This window comes from Nicotiana attenuata, unplaced genomic scaffold (assembly GCF_001879085.1).
Source record: "Nicotiana attenuata strain UT unplaced genomic scaffold, NIATTr2, whole genome shotgun sequence".
NCBI classification, from domain to species: Eukaryota; Viridiplantae; Streptophyta; class Magnoliopsida; order Solanales; family Solanaceae; genus Nicotiana; species Nicotiana attenuata.
Window position 1 is genome coordinate 27,454 of NW_017673526.1, and position 19,252 is coordinate 46,705.

Consider the following 19,252-nt stretch of genomic DNA (forward strand, 5'->3'; position numbering starts at 1 on the left):
CATGTACTGAACGCTCTTAGTTATTAAGATATATATTTCCTGTTTGCCTAAAAAAAATACTTATTTATATTCAAATTAACAAAACTATCTTTACTATTACTAATTTTTTTGAAAACGTATTATATTGTTCAAATCCATTTAGAAACAGGAGAGCATATATTTATTATAAAAGCACGAATATAATATTGATAGATCAAAATAACTCTAAAATATTAAATAGAAGACCTCATAGGTAAATGACATAGCTGTAATAACTTATATGCTAATTTTCTTAATATTTAAGATTTTAAATTAATACAATCTTGTCTATTAAATTCTTATTAAAATATGTAGGAACGTTTAATAAAATCAATTTCATAAGAATACTCCATATTGGTAATACATTACCATTCTATATTCAATACCCAAAAGAATAAAAGTAATGCTAAACGGACTGCATAAACCGTTGAAATTGAGTGAGAGAAATTCCCACGATAACATATTATTATATTATATTTGAACTGCTTGCCTACTCAACTAATTTTTTTATTATTAATTATCCGTGTAATATAGAAAATATACCCAATTGTTAAAGAACAACTAAGAATTATTTTAAGAATATAAATGTGAGAAAAGAACGAAAAAGGTTGGTAAGAGCCAATATCACTAATGATTTTGCAAACATAAAGATCTAAAAGTGGAACGTCATCAATCTTTTTATTCTCTGAAAATAAAATTTATGGTGGATATAATTATAAATCGGTTAAATATTCGAACATGATATGAACTAATATTAAGAATCTAAATCAACAGAAAATAAATTATATTTTATGTTAAAACCAAATAATTAAATCTTTTAATTAATTATTTAGCAAGAGAATCCAATTAAATTATTTTTAAATTCATCATATGAGTAAAATTATTTTTCAATTTAAAAAAATATAATTAGCAAGCACAATCAAAGTTAAATTCTAAACAAGAATAAGCTTTCAAGATTATATTATAAAAAATCGACTCTGGTATAACGGGATTATCCTTTGTAGATTCCTCCGGCAGAATCGAATAATATTCCCATGTCATGCATTGCTTGGAAATATCAGATCAAGAGGCATGATATTGTTAGTAATAAGAACAAAAGGTGTACCATCAATAATTTTATTACGAGGTCATACAACTAACTTTAGATTTGATATACCTCTTCAAAATAACTGAAATAATCATCACAAATATATCAAATCATATCAATAGTGCTAATATATAAGGAAAGCAAAAGTGATAATATGGGATGAAGCGCTTTTGGCTAAGAGTCAAACGATCGAAATAATCGCCCAGAGTTCTAGAGATATATTGGATATAGATGAACTGTTTGGTTGAAAGGTAATAGTTTGGGAGGTGATTTCTGTCAAGTACGATCAGTAGTTCCAAAATTGACCAAAGCAGAAACTATAAAAACTAGCTTGCCAAAATTATACTTATGACCTCAAATGAAAAATATTCAAGTGACAAGAAATATAAAAGTAAGAACAAATCCAGCATTCAGTGACTTCTTGCTTCATGTCGGAAACGAAAAAGAGCATCCAATAAAAGATGATTTCGTTCTTCTAGAATACTTGGTTATCAACTCCAATGGTAATAGTAGTGCATTTAATAAGAAAAATATTTTCATTATTAGATTAAAACGCAATTTGTGCAAATTACATGATAGAAATTAAAGAGTTGTCTTCGCTTGCAGAAATGAATATGTTGATCAACTAAATAAAAGATTGATTGCTAAGTTTTATGGTAAAAATAAAATATTTTTCAGTGTCGACTCAGCAGAAGATGGTAGTAACAATAACTACCAAGAAGAATACTTAAATACTTTAATACAAAATAGTCTTCTACCGTACATGTTTGTTGTCAAGTTCATTATTTTCTTATGTATGTTAGTGTCACCATATATATAATAGACTAAGTTAAAGTTGATCTTCCATTGCATATAGGTTAATTTTGAAGAAAAATATGTCCGTCATGTTACTGAAAACTTAGATCCGCTGAATAGCTTATGTAATAGTACGTATATGGTATATAGACGTTTTGACAATAACGTCATGCATGCAAAACTTATGATACTGGTCAATGTGCTTCTAAGTATGTGTTTATCCCCGAATGCAACTTTCGTCTTCTGAAACTAAAGAATATCCTTTTAAATTTGTGTGAAAATAATTTTCAGTATGTTTATGTTTTGTAGTTATAATAGATAAAGCACAAGGATAAACATCCTAAATATTGAACTATATTTACCACAATATGTTTTCTTACATGAATAACTATATGTTTCACTTTCAAGAGATTTATCAATATCGACAACTAGAGTTCTGGTTATGGTAGAGTAACCAAAGAATTAGAAGGAAACATATAGTCCATAAACTAAGAAGTGTTTGTTAAGATACCATCACATTAGATACATTTGAACTACAATACATATTTATCTACCTAACATGACTAAAATTGATCATTTATGTAAGTTCTGATGATATCCTTTCATTTTGAATTCACGTATTATGTTATTGTAACAATATTATTCGGCATTTAGATGATTGTTGTAGTATTATACATAAAATTTCTCTCATTAATTAGATTTTATTCTTCCTTCACATAAATAAATATTTAAACTATCATGTGTCATTATAAATGTGCGTTATATTAACTTGCAACGCACGTTTATAGATACTAGTATTAAGAAATACACCTTTTAACATTAATTAGCAATAAAATTAACCATATTAACCTTTACTACTCCCTCCGGTCCAAAACAAGTGATTTTTTGCCTTTTTTCTTGTGGTCCAAAATAAGTGATTTTTCCTAATTAATGTTGGAGTATGTGTTAGGAGTGTTATGTGAAGAGATAGTAAAGGTTAATATGGTCAATTTCATTGCTAATTAATGTTAAAAAGTGAGTTTCTTAATATGTGTGAAAACAACCAAAAAATCACTTATTTTGGACCGGAGGGAGTATCTCTTTACATAAACACTCCTAACACATACTCCAATATTAATTACTCCAAGAGCAATGTAGGAAAAAAAATAATTAATTCATCCTTGAAATCTGAAAAAATCACTTATTTTGGACCACAAGAAAAAGCTAAAAAAAATCACACCGGAGGTAGTATTCTTTGAGATTAAAATTAGGTATTTGAGCTGTTTCGAACATTAAATTAATTATATATCGAGCCTCGAATCATGCACCATCGACCCTATAAAATTTCACAACATTTATTAAAAATCCTTAAAAATACTTTCAACAACAACAACAACAACAACTACCCAGTAAAATCCCACCAGGTGGGATCTGGAGAGGGTAATGTGTACGCAGACCTTACCCCTACCCGATAGGGCAGAGAGGCTGTTTCCGATAGACCCTCGGCTCAGAGAAAAAGAAAACAAGAAAAGAAAAGACAACTCATTAGTAACTCCAATAGCAACCGTAATAATAATGAAAGCATAACAACCAAGAGATGAAAGACATGCAATAACAGTAACCAGTATCTAAGGCCCAGGGCCAAGATAAACAGCAAGTACAGAGTGTATCCAGCCTAAACTGCAAGCTATCTAAGGTCTACCCTAATACTTTGTTCCAATTTTAATCGTCACTTTACCTCAAAGAACTTGTTCTAACATAATTATCACTTTAGTAATTCAAGATTAAAATTTTTAATAGTTTTAACATTCCTTTAGTATTAAAGAAGTAGTGCTTCCTTTTTTTTTTTTTGGTTAAAGGGAGAAACATTTTATTGCAAACTAAACAGTTACAGGGGGTTACTAGTTACATGCATACGGTAGCGGACCCAGGATGTTGTGCAAGCGGGTTCAATCTTAGAAATATATAACTTTAGTCCTAAAATAGTAGTTATTAAGTGGGTTCAAATAAATATTTATATAAAATTTACCCAGCTTTAATCCTAATTTATACATATAGACAGTATTATTTTTTTTGTGAAGCGGGTTCAGTTGAACCCGCTAGCCACCACTTGGGTCCGCCACTGCATGCACACTATCATGGATAGTGGTTGTGCTAAAATTGTCAAGGCTTGCCAACTTATTACAAACAGACACCGGTACTAATCTAGAAGTGGGTAAGCCTCCTTTATCTGCTTGTAACACAACCAAGACAGAAGGGGGAGGAGATTCCATAACTAACAGGTGGTTACACATGGCTTGCTTGGAACCTTGTTTTACCAAAAGATGTGCTGCCTTGTTTCCTTCACGGAAATTGTGCCGGACCGCTGGACTCCCCAACCTCCTCAACTGGTACCTGCATGAATCAAGAGTTGATTGATAAGTTATGTGATTTTTCTGTAATAGTTCAATGGTTTCTAGTGAGTCAGTTTCCACTTCGATATATGGGGAATAAGCTATGCTGCACTGCTAGTTGAAACTGTAAAGCCAATAGTTCTGCATGAGTATGAGTTATCACAGGGGTTTTAATCAGTGGCGGACCCAGAATTTTGTGTAAGCGGGTTCAATCTTAGAAGTATATAACTTTAGTCGTAAAATAGACTAGTTGTCAAGTGGGTTCAAATAAATATTTATACAAAATTTACACAGTTTTAATCCTAATTTATTCATACACAATATTAGTTTTTGGTGAAGCGGGTTCAGTTGAACCAGCTAGCCACCACTTGGGTCCGCCACTGGTTTTAACATGAACCCAGTCACCAGCCGAGTTACGAATGATCCCTCCTAGGCCTCCTATACCCTCCTTCTCCATGTAGGAGCCATCTATACTGCTTAATTTTAAAAGAACATTCAATAGTGATAATTTAATTAATTATATTTTTTATTTTTAATAGACGTAAAAAAACGAAAACAATAATTTAAATGAGAGGAAGGACTAAGGGCCCGTTTGGGGATAAAAAGAATTACTTTTTTTTCGAAATCTTTTTTCTTTTTTTCGAAATCAGTATTTGGCCATGAAATATTCAAAGATGAATTTCGGAATTTTTTGAAAATTTGAAAAACTCCAAAAGGCTGTTTTCAAATTTTCGCTTCAGGTCCCTGACAAAAATTTAAAGCAGGCCAAAATTATATTCATGTCCAAATACAACTCTAATTTTTAAATATCACTTTCACTTTTATTTAAATTTTTTTTTTTTTTACTTTTGTTTAGAAATTTTACAATTTTCATGTCCAAACGCCCACTAAATTGTTCCAGGATGGTTCTCCAACGCCAACTTAAATTTGGAAGAAATCCATTTTTTGACTATTTATTTCCTGATTAAAATGACATAATTACCCTTTTCTTCTTCATTCTCTATCCAGATCCTTATATATATGGATCCACACCCAAAAAACACAGAGAAAAAAAATTCCAAAATCTTTAATTTCCTTTCAACTGAGAGAAATGTGCTGCAACTCCTATGGCTTAATCCCGACCTCCTCCCCACCACCCCCCTCTATCTCCCCCTCCTCCCTACACCCCCGTATATATTTCCCAAACTACCCCTCAAATTCCCAAGTTTTGGGAACCAAATTTGGTTCCTTGAAAGCAAAATCGAAGCTTAACGACGTTGTTTCGTATGCTGAGATTGATAATAAGAGCTTTTACGATCTGCTTGTTATATCGGAAACGGGGACTTTATTGGAAATTAAACAAGCGTACAAGCAATTAGCACGAAAGTACCACCCGGATGTTTCGCCTCCGGATCGGGTCGAGGAGTATACGCAGAGATTTATTCGGGTACAGGAGGCGTATGAGACTTTATCGGATCCTAGAATGAGAGATATGTATGATAAAGATATGGCTAAAGGTCTTCACTTTGCGTTCTCTGCTCGTAGGCGTTACCAAAGCGATGAGGTTAGTTCACTGAATCCAATAACTTTTGTTCGGACTCTGTATTTTGTGTAAGAATATTTAGCTCGGAATCTGGTTTGGTTATTATTATACATTAGTTAGTTTGAGATCGCGGTAAGAACACTTAGTGGGCGTTTGGACATAAGAATTGTAAAATTCCAAAAAAATAAAAAAAAAAATTCAAGTCAAAATGGTATTTAAAAATTACAGTTGTGTTTGGACATGAATATAATTTTGGGTTGTTTTTGAATTTTTGGGAGCGGTCATAGTAAAAATTTTGAAAAATAACTTCTTTTGGAGTTTTTCAAATTTTCGAAAAATTATAAAATTCATCTTCAAGCGAAGAATTGAAAATTTGATGGCCAAACACTAATTTCGAAAAAAAAAGTGAATTTTTTTCGATAAAAGTGATAAAATTCTTATGTCCAAATGGGTTCTTAAAATTTAAATATTGGATCTGCCTATGATAAAAAGACGCTCGGTGGCCATTTTTTGGCCTGTCTTTAAAAAATTAGCCACTGTCTTGGAATTTCACTTGTAGAATTTGAAATTTCAGGACATTGAATATTTTTCAGTTATAGGGACTGAAAAGTGGCTATTTGTGAATTTTACCATCTGTCCGACCCCATTTGCCATCCCTAGGCAAATATGAAGATCTATCTGGGATGGCTTGCTTACATGAGTTTAATTTTTATCCACATATACTGTTATATTTTTCTTCACAATCATGGCACTTAAAAGATAAAAATGCATTTAAAGGTAAGCCCTTACATGTTATAGTCTGTTAAACGATATTGAAAGTGTAAAAATTCTTTAAGCTACTGATTTATGCAAATTAAATCCATAAAAACATAGTTATTCGCATCTTAAAGGCTGACATGCTAAAGATAAGAATGGTTTGAATAGAATCTTAGTATATACGGCTAAGTCCTGAGATCTTTTCGAAAAAAAGGTGTAAGGATAAGTGTGGAATATTGAAAATACTTACTGTCTAACCGTCATATCTAGATGCTTGATGCTCTTAGCATGATCATTGTTGGGATCAAGTTATTGGTCTGCCTCGTCTACTCAGATGAGTGAACAATACAACAGAAAAGAAATGGTTTTGACCGATCCAAAGAATTTAGTTATTGGTCCTTTCTCATAATATTCTTTGGTTTTAGATGCTGGTATTTTTTGTCACTGTATCTGTAATTGTTGGCGTTCCTACTGCCTTCCTGTATTTGGACTACATGAATGTTGTCATAATATATGTCATTGACTGAGTATGAGATAGCCTGATGTTTCATAGATTATACCTCAATTAGTGGAATCTTAAAGACAACTGTTTTCGTCTAAAAGTTCTGTTCATATCCATTCCTAAGCTAAGCTATTTTTTTTCAAGGTGCTATGCTATCATAATCAACCTTTGTTCTCTTATTTTCACATTCAACCTTTTAAATTATTTCATAAGTGTCATGTATGAAGTTCCTTGAATGTACTCATTTCTCTAATTCCCGAGGCAAGAAGAATGACTGAAACTAGTTTCTCATAAAATACCAAACAAGGCTTTCCCATCTGTCATCTTCTTGCTCCTTTCTTGTGTTCTTGTCTACCCTCAAACTCGAAACGACTTCCATTGTAAACTTGGTTGGCATCAAGAAACTTTAAAACGCAATGCTCTTTGCTCAGATTCCATTGGTTTGATGATCGAGTTGTTTGACCCTTTTTCCTACTTGTGCCATTATCTCTAAACTACTTTTAATCCTTATCTATCTCGTTGAAACTTTGTCCTTCCCATGTGCATCTCGAAAAACATTAAATTAACTACTGCTGGATGTAGCGGGCTTATCTTTTCCTTAGCATCACTCTGTTTTCTTTCACATTCTTGTAATTGACGTCTGTTTGCTAGTATGATCTAATGACATGTTTGTTCTTGAATTCTTGTTACTAATTTGATTCTTTTCTTATGCATATAGTCAATGGGGGAGAAAGGCGAGTGGAAAAATCGTTGGCAGTCTCAGCTATCAGAGCTCAAGAGAAGAAGCATGCACAAGGACTCTGGTAATAGTATGTCATGGGGAGCACGAATGCGCAAGCAAAGGAACGAAGCTTCATCTTAATCGATAATAATTAATGCGTTTTCCTATTATTTTGTATATATGGAATTTTTTTTCTCCTTTTTCTTCTCGTCTTAGTGCTAACCATATATGAAAATGCACCTAAATAGGCAGTGCATTTTGTACATACTAATGTGGATCAAGAATTTCATCTCCAGTAATATACTCCTGCTACAGCAAAGGCAGTATTTTATTTATGTTAAGCAAGTTTGGCAAGCTTTCCTTCTTGTTGGCTATATATATATATATATATATATATATATATATATATATATATATATATATATATATATATGTGTGTGTGTGTGTGTGTGTGTTTCATACTTTCATTTGCGAGAAAGAGGTGTGTGTGTGTGTTTCATTTGCCAGAAAGAGAAACTGTCTACCAATTCTCTCAGAGTTGGGTGAAATCACATGATGGTGTGAAAGCTCCTAGGGCGGAGCTATAGTTTTACTTACGGGTTCAGCGGAATTGGAGCAGCTTTGGTTCAAATTTTGTATTTATGTCTAAAAATTTATTAAAATATATAAAATAAAACTATCAAGAACGCAATAAACCGTCTTTTCTTGAATTTAGATCTTATAAACTCAAAATTCTGGTTTCGCCTCTGATAGCATTTCTTGGAGATGATGAATTGGGAGTAAGCTTTGAGCCTAAGGTCTATCGGAAACAACCTCTCAACTCCCTCGCGTAAGGTAAGGTATGTGTACACTCTACCTTTCATTGACCCCACTTGTGCGATTTTATTAGGTTGTTGGTGCTGATGAATTAGGAGTAAGGAAGATGTCAATTCATGAAGTCAATTCTCGGTCATTTTCATTATCATCTTGTATGACTCAGTCTAGTGTTTAGTTGTAAGGCATATTATTTCAGTAAATAAAGACCACATCACAAAATGTGGCGCTTGGTCTATTTTGGTTTCTCATATCTTCCTATTTAATTACTAAAGAAAGAGACACCCACAATTGGCTTTTGAGTTATTGGTTTGTTCCTTAAAAAGAACCAAAATATGTTGCTTTCTGCAATTTGTCCTGTGATATTTTTCCATATGGATTGATGGAAAGTTGTACACTTGTTGCCTAGCTTAAGGACTGCGAATTATCTTTAAAATCTTGGACTTATTTTTGTTATAATTTTCAGCCAACTATTTTGGACCTTTCTTATTCTGAAAATTGCATAAAAGGAATAAAGAAACTTCAAGATTGTGGTCCACTTCTCAAGTTAAGATGCGGGCCATATGATTAAGTGATTGTTAGCAATTTCTACTTTCATAATAAAAAATGAAGCTTTGCCTTTTTATTCGGGAGAAATTCAAAAATAGCCAGATTTACAACTGGTCGTTCAAAAATAGTCCAGTTTCAAAAGTAATCGAAATTTAGTCACTTTTTATGTAAAGATAAATCTGAGCGAAAACACTGTTCAAAATCCGGAAAATACGCCAGTATATTATACTGGAGTTCTTAGCATAAGTATGCTTGAACTCCAGCATATTATACTGGAGTTCCAGCATAAGTACACTAGAACTCCAGCATAATATACTGGAGTTCCAGCAAGTATAATTGTCCAGTATAATATACTGGAGTTTGGAGCACCGGTGCTGCAGTCTCCAATATATTATACTGGAGTCAGCAAAGTATACCGGTCCAGCATAATATGCTGGAGTTCATACATAGGTGCACCGAACTCCAGCATATTATGCTGGACCGGTCTCTGTTGCAGCAAAATAGTGGCTATTTTTCATTGACTTCGTAAATGCTGGCTATTTTTGAATGACCAGTCCGAAAACTGGCTATACCGTGCTATTTTTACTTTTTATTCTAGCATGGGACAACCATGTGAAAATAGTACGGGCTAGACAGTTTTGGGACTGATAATTAAAAAAATGTAAAAATTGCACGGGGCGCCCTATTTGGTCGCCCCCATTTAACCTATACCCATTTTTTTTAAACTTTTAACTTGTACCCACTTTTTAAACAACTTCAGCTCCCTTTCTTCTCCGCTTCAGTACCTCACCAGAAGAAAGCAAGGATCTAGATTGAGATCAATGTGCATAAAAACAACATCACAAGCTGTGCAAAAGCTACCCTTTCACGTTCTTACTTTATTTTTTAGCTTTTCTTTTTTTCAACTGTATGTAATATTAATAGTTCCAGCAAAATCTGATGTTGTCTCTCACCGATTATAGTGATTTTTGTAGCTGATAGTTGTTGTGTGTTTGTTCTTTTTTCATCCTTTAAAAGAAGCACTAGAGAAAGCACACCTTGTAGCCTGGTGAGGGAAGCCGATGCTACGGTCAACCCTGGTTCTGCAACAAGGCGAACAAACTTATACTATCGTGTATTTTGAACTAATGTGAAACTTCAGCTCTAGTATGTAATATTAATAGGTGGTAAAAAAACTTCAGCTCTAGTATGTAATATTAATAGGTGATAAAAAAACTTCAGCTCTAGAGAAATCTGTTGTTAAATGGTTAACTTTTTAGATAGAATCGACTATAAACAAGACCTTGCATCTCAGTGAATCAAATGAATGCAACTACCTCTTTTCTTTTGTTTGTGCTTTTTATCCCATCTATCTTACAACTATAGTAATACTATGTTACAATTCAAAATTGTGGAGTTGTAAAGACCACAAAAGCTAGTTCTTTTACACTCAATTAGAAAGAGCATCCAAGCTTTTAAGCAAATAGAATAAACTTGCATAAGCTTATGCATCTTCCTAGACACACTATCCCGCCGTTCCATCTGTGGGGTTATCAGATATATGGCAATAAGTTGCCCCTCCGTCTAAGCTACTGCAACGTTCAGCCATGGTGATTGAAAGCTCTCGAAGATCTTTTTTCCTTTGGGAAGTTACAGGAGCAAAACAATCAACCTATTGATATTGTAAAGACCCGACATTCTTCCAATGTATCATTTTTTGGGTCCGATGGAATTCATAGGTATAGGAAGAAGCCGCGATCAAGATTTCTGAATCAATGTCAGAACAAACTGCCACCAGCAAGACCACCAGGGCTAGAGGGGTGAGAAAGAATCCAATCAAAACCGAGTACGGGCCTCTAGAAGCCAGATGCTTGCTCCTGCACAGCTGACAGAGTTTCGTCCTTGGAAACTCATCATGTCAGATCATGTTAATAGCATTCAATAAGGTATAACATATGGCAGAGCACAAACATCAGCAGCCTCTATTTGCAAAGCTTCAGACCATACCCAATGTTCCTTATTGACTTCATCTGGACACGTCTCAGCTTTCTTAGCCGGAGTTCTTTCGCTTCCCAACAACCATTCCTGGTCATCAAACCCAGACCAATCGTCCACCTTCGGAACTGAGAGTATCTGGCTTAAGTATTTGGAATCGGGATGAGGAGGTCTTTTAGATGCTTCAGCTATTTGATCAGCACCAGGAATGATGGATGAAGCCTTTGCCTCAACACTGCATAATGGCTGGCCTTCTATACCACCATTCACCTTGTGCTTCTTGTTTTCCACTTTAATATCAGTAGCAACTTCCTGTTTACTGGAGGAGAACAGGTCTGCTTTTGGGTGAGTGTCAAATTTTTTTCCATTCTGTGTCGGCTGCTGAGAGGATGACGGCCGCAGCAATTTAGCAGGCCTGAGTTCACTCTCTGTACAGCAGAACAGAAAAGCAACACTAATCAGCCAAACCAAAAAGTTAAATAGAGCTGAACACGCTTGTTTAAGTTCAAGCAATTTGCATTAGAAATACATCAAATATGCTGGCTACAAATTCCCTAACAGACTACTACACCCAAAATCATAAGAATTCTATCAAGGCAATCTAATTCAGATACATAACTCTCATAGCTTTGACGCATCCGCAGGGTAGGATGTAAAGTCAATACAACAGAAAATAGCAGGCTGTTAATAGTTTTTTTTAACTCACCATGCAGGAAACCATTAGTTTCAACATCCTTCCTCTTTCTGACAATTCCCACGTTGACTGTACCAGCAATGTTTTCCTTGGATATAAGTGGAAGTTTATTGTTATTAAGACCAACAAAGTCATTCTTATTGATGTCTCTTGATTTATCCTCCTGGCTTTTCTTGTGTTCACTTTTGTCCTTCGCCTTCTCTTCCTTTTTCTTCTCTTTTTCCTTGTCTTTTTGCTTTCCATGACTTTTCTTTTCCCTATCTTTATCCTTGTTTTTCTCTCTTGGTTTGTCATCACGTCTTTCTTTAGGTTTCTGTTTTTCCTCCCTTGTCTTCTCAACATTTTCTTCAAATGGTCTGGGGACTCCATCAAATTTGCTTTTTGTCATTGTAGAAAGGCTGGGAGGTATTGCATTAGCTCCAATTTTAAGTTCACCCCTGAATGCTTGCCCATTCATCTTATTGTTAACAAATCCTTTCTCTTTGTTCTTTTCCTTGTGTTCAGCCAAATTTCCAGAATCCTTGATCGCACCCTGCCTGTCTCTTCATCCCTTTTGCACTCAACTGGAAATCTCTCCGCCAACTGACTTTGAGCACCCTTTTCTGCATCTCTGATCCTCCTCTCCAACTCCTGCACAAATTTTGAGTCCTCTGTCTCAACAGCAGAGAGGCCAAGCTGGATGTGAAACTGATCGGGGCGCTTGCTTTTCTCAGAGCTGATGTTTCTATCCCTATCTCTGAGCTGATGTTCATCTCTCCCTTTATCTGAGCTAATGTGTCTATCTTTATGTTCATCTCTCTCGTGAAGTTTCCCTCCAGTAGAAGGCTCAGGTAGAGCGGCAACTCTAGCCTCCTCAGAGATGCTGCTTTTCTCTTTATCCTTGTCCTTGTCCTTCTTTTTGTCCTTGTGCTTTTCCTTCTTGTCCCTGTGTTTATCCTTTTTCTCTTTCTTTTCTCTGTGTTTCCCATCACTTTTGTCTTTATCCCTTTTTTCTTTACCTTCTCTCTTTTCCTTGTCTTTCTTTTCCTTTTTATGTTTTTTCTCCTTCCTTTTCTCCTACACCCATGAAAAGGAACTGTTAGTTTATACCAAACAGGTCGATTACAATTTTTTTTTTGTTTGACAAGTAGGTCAAGTACAACTAGTTAAAAACATCCTTGTGCAAAAGGATGAAAAAACATGTCAAATCTAGCACAATATTATAAATAGCTTACATAGTGCCAAAATTAGGAAACCAAATGAGAAACTCAAGTTCAGGTGGAAATCCTAGATCTATCTGATGAATGCTCAAGAACAAAAGTATCCAATAGTTGAAGAGAAAAAACAAAAAATCAACCACCAGTTAAGAACTTAAATGATCATCATAGCAAACCAAACACTGAGTAGTCACATAGATTAAATTTGTATGGTAAACATTGTTTATTAGTAAGAAAAGCAAACATTGAACAAATACAAACAATCACTTTTACTAAACTTGGTCCCCCAATATGTTACGCAATAACAAAGTACAGAACAGGACATCAGCAAACACACTATTAAAAGGCAATCACATCTCACCGTGGCTCCAGCTTAATTAGCAGGATCCAAAAGCAATATACAAGTTTTGCTTCTTGAATATGAGTTTAGGCATCATGAAGGAAAAACATTTAAAAATCAAACAGTTCCTAATCAGTCTCCTTTCGGAGAGTTATCGTCATAGAAGAAGTCCATAATTAACTTCTACAGTCTCCAGCTCGTGCCGTGTGAAATGCCTTTATAATGAATGATGTTCCATAATGGGTTCAGCTACAAAATTATAACAGCAACAGAAAATATCCATGACAAAAAGAGCCCTCATCGTCCCTTTCAGATCACAGGAATCACTAATGAACTTATTCCAGCATAATGATTTCACCAAACGGAGGCTGTACAACAGACCATTCATACACCTGATAAAAAGTGTGACATGCGAAACCAGCTTTTAACCGATCCCTCAAAAATAAGAAATCAACCACCTTACTTTGGACAAAGGAGGGACGACAAGCAAGCAATTTCATGACTCAACAATCAACACAAAAAGCAAGACAGTTCAATCCATCAACAAGTTGGCATATCTCACATTAGTCACTTTCTTACGCCAATCTGCACTAAATAACCTATATGAATGGAAATTCCCATAAGGACAACATGACCAAAGGGCATCCTCATCTTGGTATAGCATACAAAGCTAACAAATAAATGAAAACATATCAACAACTAAACAAATATGTTCACATGCATTACAGAATAATATGGGCACAAGCATTACCAAATGCAATAGCATAATGCAGCTGATTCACAACAAGTCAACTTCACATTTTCAGAGGACACAATCACCTACAGTTTGGATTTATATCTCGTACATCTACAAAAGTAGGCTATATTGTAGCTAAGAAGATTGATAAAAAATTGTAGGAAGAGGAAAAATGATTTATAAATGATGTTCCTTGACCATGAAAAAACACGTAATAGAGTGCCAAGAAGAGGTTTTTTGGTGGGTGTTTGAACGGAAAGGAATTGATACTACATATATAAATACCATGTATATATGTATGCAGTATTCACTAGTGTGAGAACAATTGTATGAGATAAAAAGGAGTTCCCCATAATCGTGGGTTTACGCCAAGAATCAACATTCAAACCATACTTGTTTATCCGAGTTATCTATGAGCTAACGAACAATATTTTTCTTTATGATAGTGAGGGTCAAAGGTGTATGTCTGTATGATATTTGCAGACGGTGGTAATTAACAAAACTACGAAAAACGCACACTTGCTTACCCTAGTTAGTAGATGAGGTAACAATATAGAGGATAAGGTCCCATGGTGTAAAATATTTGCATACGATATTATGTTAATTAACAAAACCACAGAGGAGAAGCACTCTAGAAGGCAAGGGTTTTAAAATAATTGCAAGTAAGATTAAGTATATGCACTACAAGTTTAGCCAACATTAGAAAAGTAAAGCTAATGTAAGATTAGTCGGGATTGCGGTGCCTAAATGCAAATAATTCAAATATATAAGCTCAATGTTTCAGGAGAATGGTATAACAGATAACAATATTGCACATCAAACTATATGGTGGCTGAGAGAGGTGTTATGCAATAGGAAACTATCTATCAAAGTGAAAGGCAAGTACAATAAAACTGTCCTAAGACAAACAATATTACTAGGGAGTGAATATTAGGCCTCTAAGGTACAACATATCCGCAAGATAGAGTCACACAAAATGTGAATGATAAGAACACTGAAAGACAAAGCACTAACGCAAACCAAAAAAGGCAATCAGCAAACCACAAAATATTTCATCATAGCAGATAGTCCCCCCAATCCCACCACAACCACCTACGAAAAAAATATACACAACTTGCAGATTTTTCTTGACTCGTGGAGGGTATAATATGTTTGCAAGAAAAATACATCAAACTTCAGTAACTCTACTCTTAAAAGACAGACAAAATGAAGATAAATTCCACCAAATATACAGGAAACACCCACCAACATCAAAATACAGAATGGATCCTACGGGATAAGGCAGCTTACCACCTTTAGGGGGAAAAGTCCACTAGTTTTTAACGTCTAACTGAGGGCCAAATTGTGCAATTTTGGACAGTAAATGGGCAAATTTGGACCTTTTTCCCTAGTAAATATAGTCCTACTATCTTAAAACAACCAAATTAGGCCTATTTCCACATTTAAGACCACAAGTTTCAAAAGTCCAACAGAACACAAAATTGAGCAATTTTCGATATAACATGGGCAAGTTTGGACCTTTTCCCTAGTAAAGATAGTCCTACTATCGTAAAACAACCAAATTTTCCATGTCTCCACATTTATCTTCTCCCACAAATCTAGCAATTTCTCAAAAGGTGAACTTCTAAGGATACAATCCTACAAATACACAGCTCTAAATAGATCCAGATAATAATTAATTTACAAATGCCCCAAACTAAGATTCTGTAACTTAAGATAATTCAACTGAAACCACAGCCATGGCCAGAGAGCCTTTGCTAATAACAAATATACGTAATCCAGCTGAAGTATTGATGGGAAGCATGACAAGCAACCAGCAACTTCCACCAAAAGGATGGAGTATAGTGCATCCAAAGGAAGAAAATTAACATACCATTCAATTGGATTCAATTAAAAAAAAAATGTTACCCGTCATCATGTTCTAGAGATTTCGCCTTAGATAACTAAAGATGTCTAAAGCAGTCTACTTATGCATCACGTCTTATACTAATCAGAACAAAACAGAAAGCAGATCCCTTTATTTTTCCTTTTATACAAATATACACTATCTTTTCAGCAATGCTTTTAGAATGTCTTCTTCCGAATTCCGATATATTAAGACAATTGCTTTTAGAAATGTCGTCTCCCAATATATAAGAGAATCACACTACTTGGCTCAGAAGCATCCATACTTTTAAATTTCCAATCAATTAATTGACATTAAGTACCATATGAAAGAAAACGCCTTTGGAGCAGTCCACGCATCACAATCCACAGCCAATAGTCTCCAGATAATATGTTACTGGTCCGCATTATTAGAACAATAGAACATGCCATTTGGCACTACTTTGAATTATTAGAACACATTCACAAAAAGTGATAATTATATAAGTTGAACAGACCTCTTTCAATAAGTCACCCTCCTCTGGTTTAAGCTTCTTTTCATATCCCCGTGGTGGAAACGGAAAGCAGCGCGACATTGCACAAAATTCTACTCCGAAATAATAATAATAATAATAATACTCCAATTAATTTCTCACAGCAGTGTTGTTCCAGTAACGGAACGAACCAGAAATTATACTTTTGTCCATGCACCATGTCCCCACATTCCTTTCAAACTTCAGTTTGCTTCCATTTAATACCTTCACTAAATCAACCCAAAATCCACTAACTTAAACTTGCAAAATCCACTAAATTAAAATTGCTCTTCACTTCAAATTTCACAAACAAGAGTCAAAAACACAGTATTTCAAAACTCCGTCAAGGTAAAACTGCTAATAACTCTAGTAATATCTACAGTCCTCTTCCATAGCTCAAATCCCCTGCCAATTTTGCTCGCATTAATGGGCGATCAGCGGATCAATTGCTACTATTGAACTCTTCAAAACCCTAATTAGATAAAAATATCCCAGCAATTAAGCTCAATCACTTAGAGTAAGCGATCCGATTTAAAAACCCTAGAAAATTCCACAATGTCTCAGTAACCAATAAGAGCACCAAGCAAAAACAAAAGTGCGTTGAAATTCGAAGGAATCAAAGTGGAAAATTCCTCACTTTTTTCTTGTTCGTTTTATCAAAAAGGCGAATCCAGAGAAAAAGCCAAATTCTTGATAACCATTACAAACAGCAAACAAGCAACTCAATCACATTGAACACAAACCTCAGAGGAAATTCTAGCCTTTGCTATGGCTTCATCACTGAGCAATCTTTTCAACACCTAGAAATAATCACATCAAATGAATCAATTAATTAGTGGCAATCCATGGTGAACCTTATAGTTCAAGAGATATCTCAAGTTAAATCATTGTTACTATAGCTAATTATCTTGCCTCAGGAAATGGAGATTCTACAAAATACCGATTCTTCTTAAGTACGAGCTTCACTTTCCCGTAATTAGCAGTGGAAGCATGAATGAAATCAATCATCTCCTTGGGAAGCTTGGTCTTTGACAATTTGTTCAACACGGCTATTATAGTTTCAGTCTCAAGACCAACTGAAACAGCTGCATACAACGAGTGAGGCGTCAAGTTGTACTCATGCATCGACTCCGGCCTACAAAAATAAAAGCAATTCCGTTAACCCTCTCCAAACATCCACAAACAAACAAAAACGTAGAATGTACATCATCGACCACACAAAAGGTACCTGCAAACAGGCTCAGCAATGGCAATGAGAAAATCATAGGCTTGTTTATATAATGGAGAGAAGGTCTCAAGGAAAATTCTTCCATCAGCACAAGCCCACAATGGGCGATTGGCATGATCTGGTTTGAGTTCCAGTTTAGTGAAATCCATCTTCTTCCCTTCCCTCTCGCCTAAATATAAAAGTCATTCAAAACTTCCACATCAATTGAGTTGAAACATGACACAAAGTTATCCTATTAAAGCATCACCAAGTGTAACAAAGCACCTCCAGCATTTAAAAGGCAATGGGTGCAGCTCTTAAAACATACATAAAACTATTGGATTTAAGTTATAAACACCTACAATGTAATGATTTTTTACACAATTAGTGAATTTAAACTGTAATACCAGGTTAGTTACCATTTCTATCACATTACCAATTAATACTTTGCAAGAGATTTATATGTAATTACCTAATAAGTGACCTCTTTATGTAAACACTTTTGGCACCATAAGTCCATAGAACACAAACTCATATTTTTTAAATGATTCTTTATATGTTCTTTACACATGTATAGTTCTAGTCTGTTTATATTCTGGATCCGCCTCTATTAATAAAGGTAGAGTAATACCATCTTGAAAATCATCATCGCCTTCTTCTGGGTAGTACTGATCATCATCGGCAGCTGAAGAGCGATAATCCTCCTTCATCATCACAAAGGTATAAAAATTAGTAATAAAAATACAATCTTTAATTTTACTTAATAAAACAGCAAATAAGACATGAAACTAGCTGGGAAACTGAAACCTTAGAAGAAAACTTGATCTTTTTGCTGGGTCGACCTGAAATCATTCAATAATATACAAAATTTCATCAAATTGTTTTCCAAAAAATTTTACTAATTTTTGGGGATTTTTTGTTTTCGTTAATGATGTAAAAGAGTTAAAATCTTTGAATTCAAAAATACCATGTCCGTGACCCATTTTGCGAGAGGGTTTGATCTGATTATTGAATCCGAAAATATGAGCTCTTGAGAGTTTCTGTTTTCTCTTTGCTTGTTACAGTCGGTCCGTTGAAAGGGCTGTTTTGAGGAAAATTGGTAAAATAGCGGGGCATTTGCATCTATACCCGCTTTTTGTGTCACATTTTAACTTGTGCCCGCTTTGCAAAAAAAATTGCAAGCGTACAAACTTTTTCGCATAACTTCAGCACACGGGACTGAAGTAGCAAAGGCAATCACACAAAACTTCAACATTCTAGTAGTCGGGCCTGAAGTTCAGCTCTAGAGCTAAAGTTTTTGTGTTGTAACTGGGAAACTTCAGCTCTAGAGCTGAAGTTTTTGTGTTGTAACTGGGAAACTTCAGCTTTAGAGCTGAAGTTTTTGTCTTTGTAACTTCCATAACTATTCGATAGCATGTATATATGTATGTCATCCTCCGTGCCAACGAGATGTGACCTAAGCAAATAATATGAGAGAGACATCTGAGACTTTTTTACGACAACAAGAATATTATGGTCTGACCCTCAAGCATGACTGCGTGGTTGACTCAAATTATCTTATTTCCTAGTAAAAC

General features: G+C 34.7%; 4 protein-coding genes across 4 annotated transcripts in view; 1 reads left to right on the forward strand and 3 right to left on the reverse strand.

Moving 5' to 3' along the window:
• Window positions 1–5,307: 5,307 nt before the first annotated feature.
• LOC109216636 (chaperone protein dnaJ 20, chloroplastic-like) lies at window positions 5,308–8,114 on the forward strand. The gene is made up of 2 exons (XM_019380809.1): window positions 5,308–5,815; window positions 7,771–8,114. Exons 1-2 carry the CDS (start codon window positions 5,363–5,365, stop codon window positions 7,912–7,914), a joined length of 597 nt encoding a protein of 198 aa, XP_019236354.1. The 5' UTR covers window positions 5,308–5,362; the 3' UTR covers window positions 7,915–8,114.
• A 2,315-nt stretch (window positions 8,115–10,429) lies between these two features.
• Window positions 10,430–19,252, reverse strand: part of LOC109216631 (glutamic acid-rich protein-like) — a 32,771-nt gene continuing 23,948 nt past the window's right edge. Inside the window, exon 4 of the mRNA XM_019380805.1 lies at window positions 10,430–11,031. The gene's annotated coding sequence lies outside the window, so the exon portion shown is untranslated. The remainder of the gene's footprint in view (window positions 11,032–19,252) is intronic.
• On the reverse strand, window positions 10,487–12,286 carry LOC109216634 (glutamic acid-rich protein-like). The gene is made up of 2 exons (XM_019380807.1): window positions 11,816–12,286; window positions 10,487–11,537 (listed from the first exon to the last, which is right to left on the reverse strand). Exons 1-2 carry the CDS (start codon window positions 12,258–12,260, stop codon window positions 11,053–11,055), a joined length of 930 nt encoding a protein of 309 aa, XP_019236352.1. The 5' UTR covers window positions 12,261–12,286; the 3' UTR covers window positions 10,487–11,052.
• Window positions 12,268–18,856, reverse strand: LOC109216630 (DNA repair helicase XPB1-like). The gene is made up of 8 exons (XM_019380804.1): window positions 18,646–18,856; window positions 18,486–18,520; window positions 18,310–18,382; window positions 17,700–17,868; window positions 17,384–17,606; window positions 17,215–17,271; window positions 12,340–12,859; window positions 12,268–12,296 (listed from the first exon to the last, which is right to left on the reverse strand). The coding sequence occupies exons 1-8, from the start codon at window positions 18,659–18,661 to the stop codon at window positions 12,268–12,270; spliced, it is 1,122 nt and encodes a 373-aa protein (XP_019236349.1). The 5' UTR covers window positions 18,662–18,856.

Bases quoted from the DNA above. Each gene is read 5' to 3' on its own strand.
- LOC109216636 (XM_019380809.1), top strand. From the start codon at position 5,363: ATGTGCTGCAACTCCTATGGCTTAATCCCGACCTCCTCCCCACCACCC. The intron at 5,816-7,770 runs GTTAGTTCACTG...TTATGCATATAG, and splicing joins GGCGTTACCAAAGCGATGAG to TCAATGGGGGAGAAAGGCGA.
- LOC109216634 (XM_019380807.1), bottom strand. From the start codon at position 12,260: ATGAATGGGCAAGCATTCAGGGGTGAACTTAAAATTGGAGCTAATGCA. The intron at 11,538-11,815 runs GTGAGTTAAAAA...TCTGCTGTACAG, and splicing joins AACTAATGGTTTCCTGCATG to AGAGTGAACTCAGGCCTGCT.
- LOC109216630 (XM_019380804.1), bottom strand. The intron at 17,869-18,309 runs GTATTACTCTAC...TTTTATATTTAG, and splicing joins CGATGATGATTTTCAAGATG to GCGAGAGGGAAGGGAAGAAG. The intron at 12,860-17,214 runs GTTTGTGTTCAA...TCATGGGTGTAG, and splicing joins AGGCTAGAATTTCCTCTGAG to GAGAAAAGGAAGGAGAAAAA.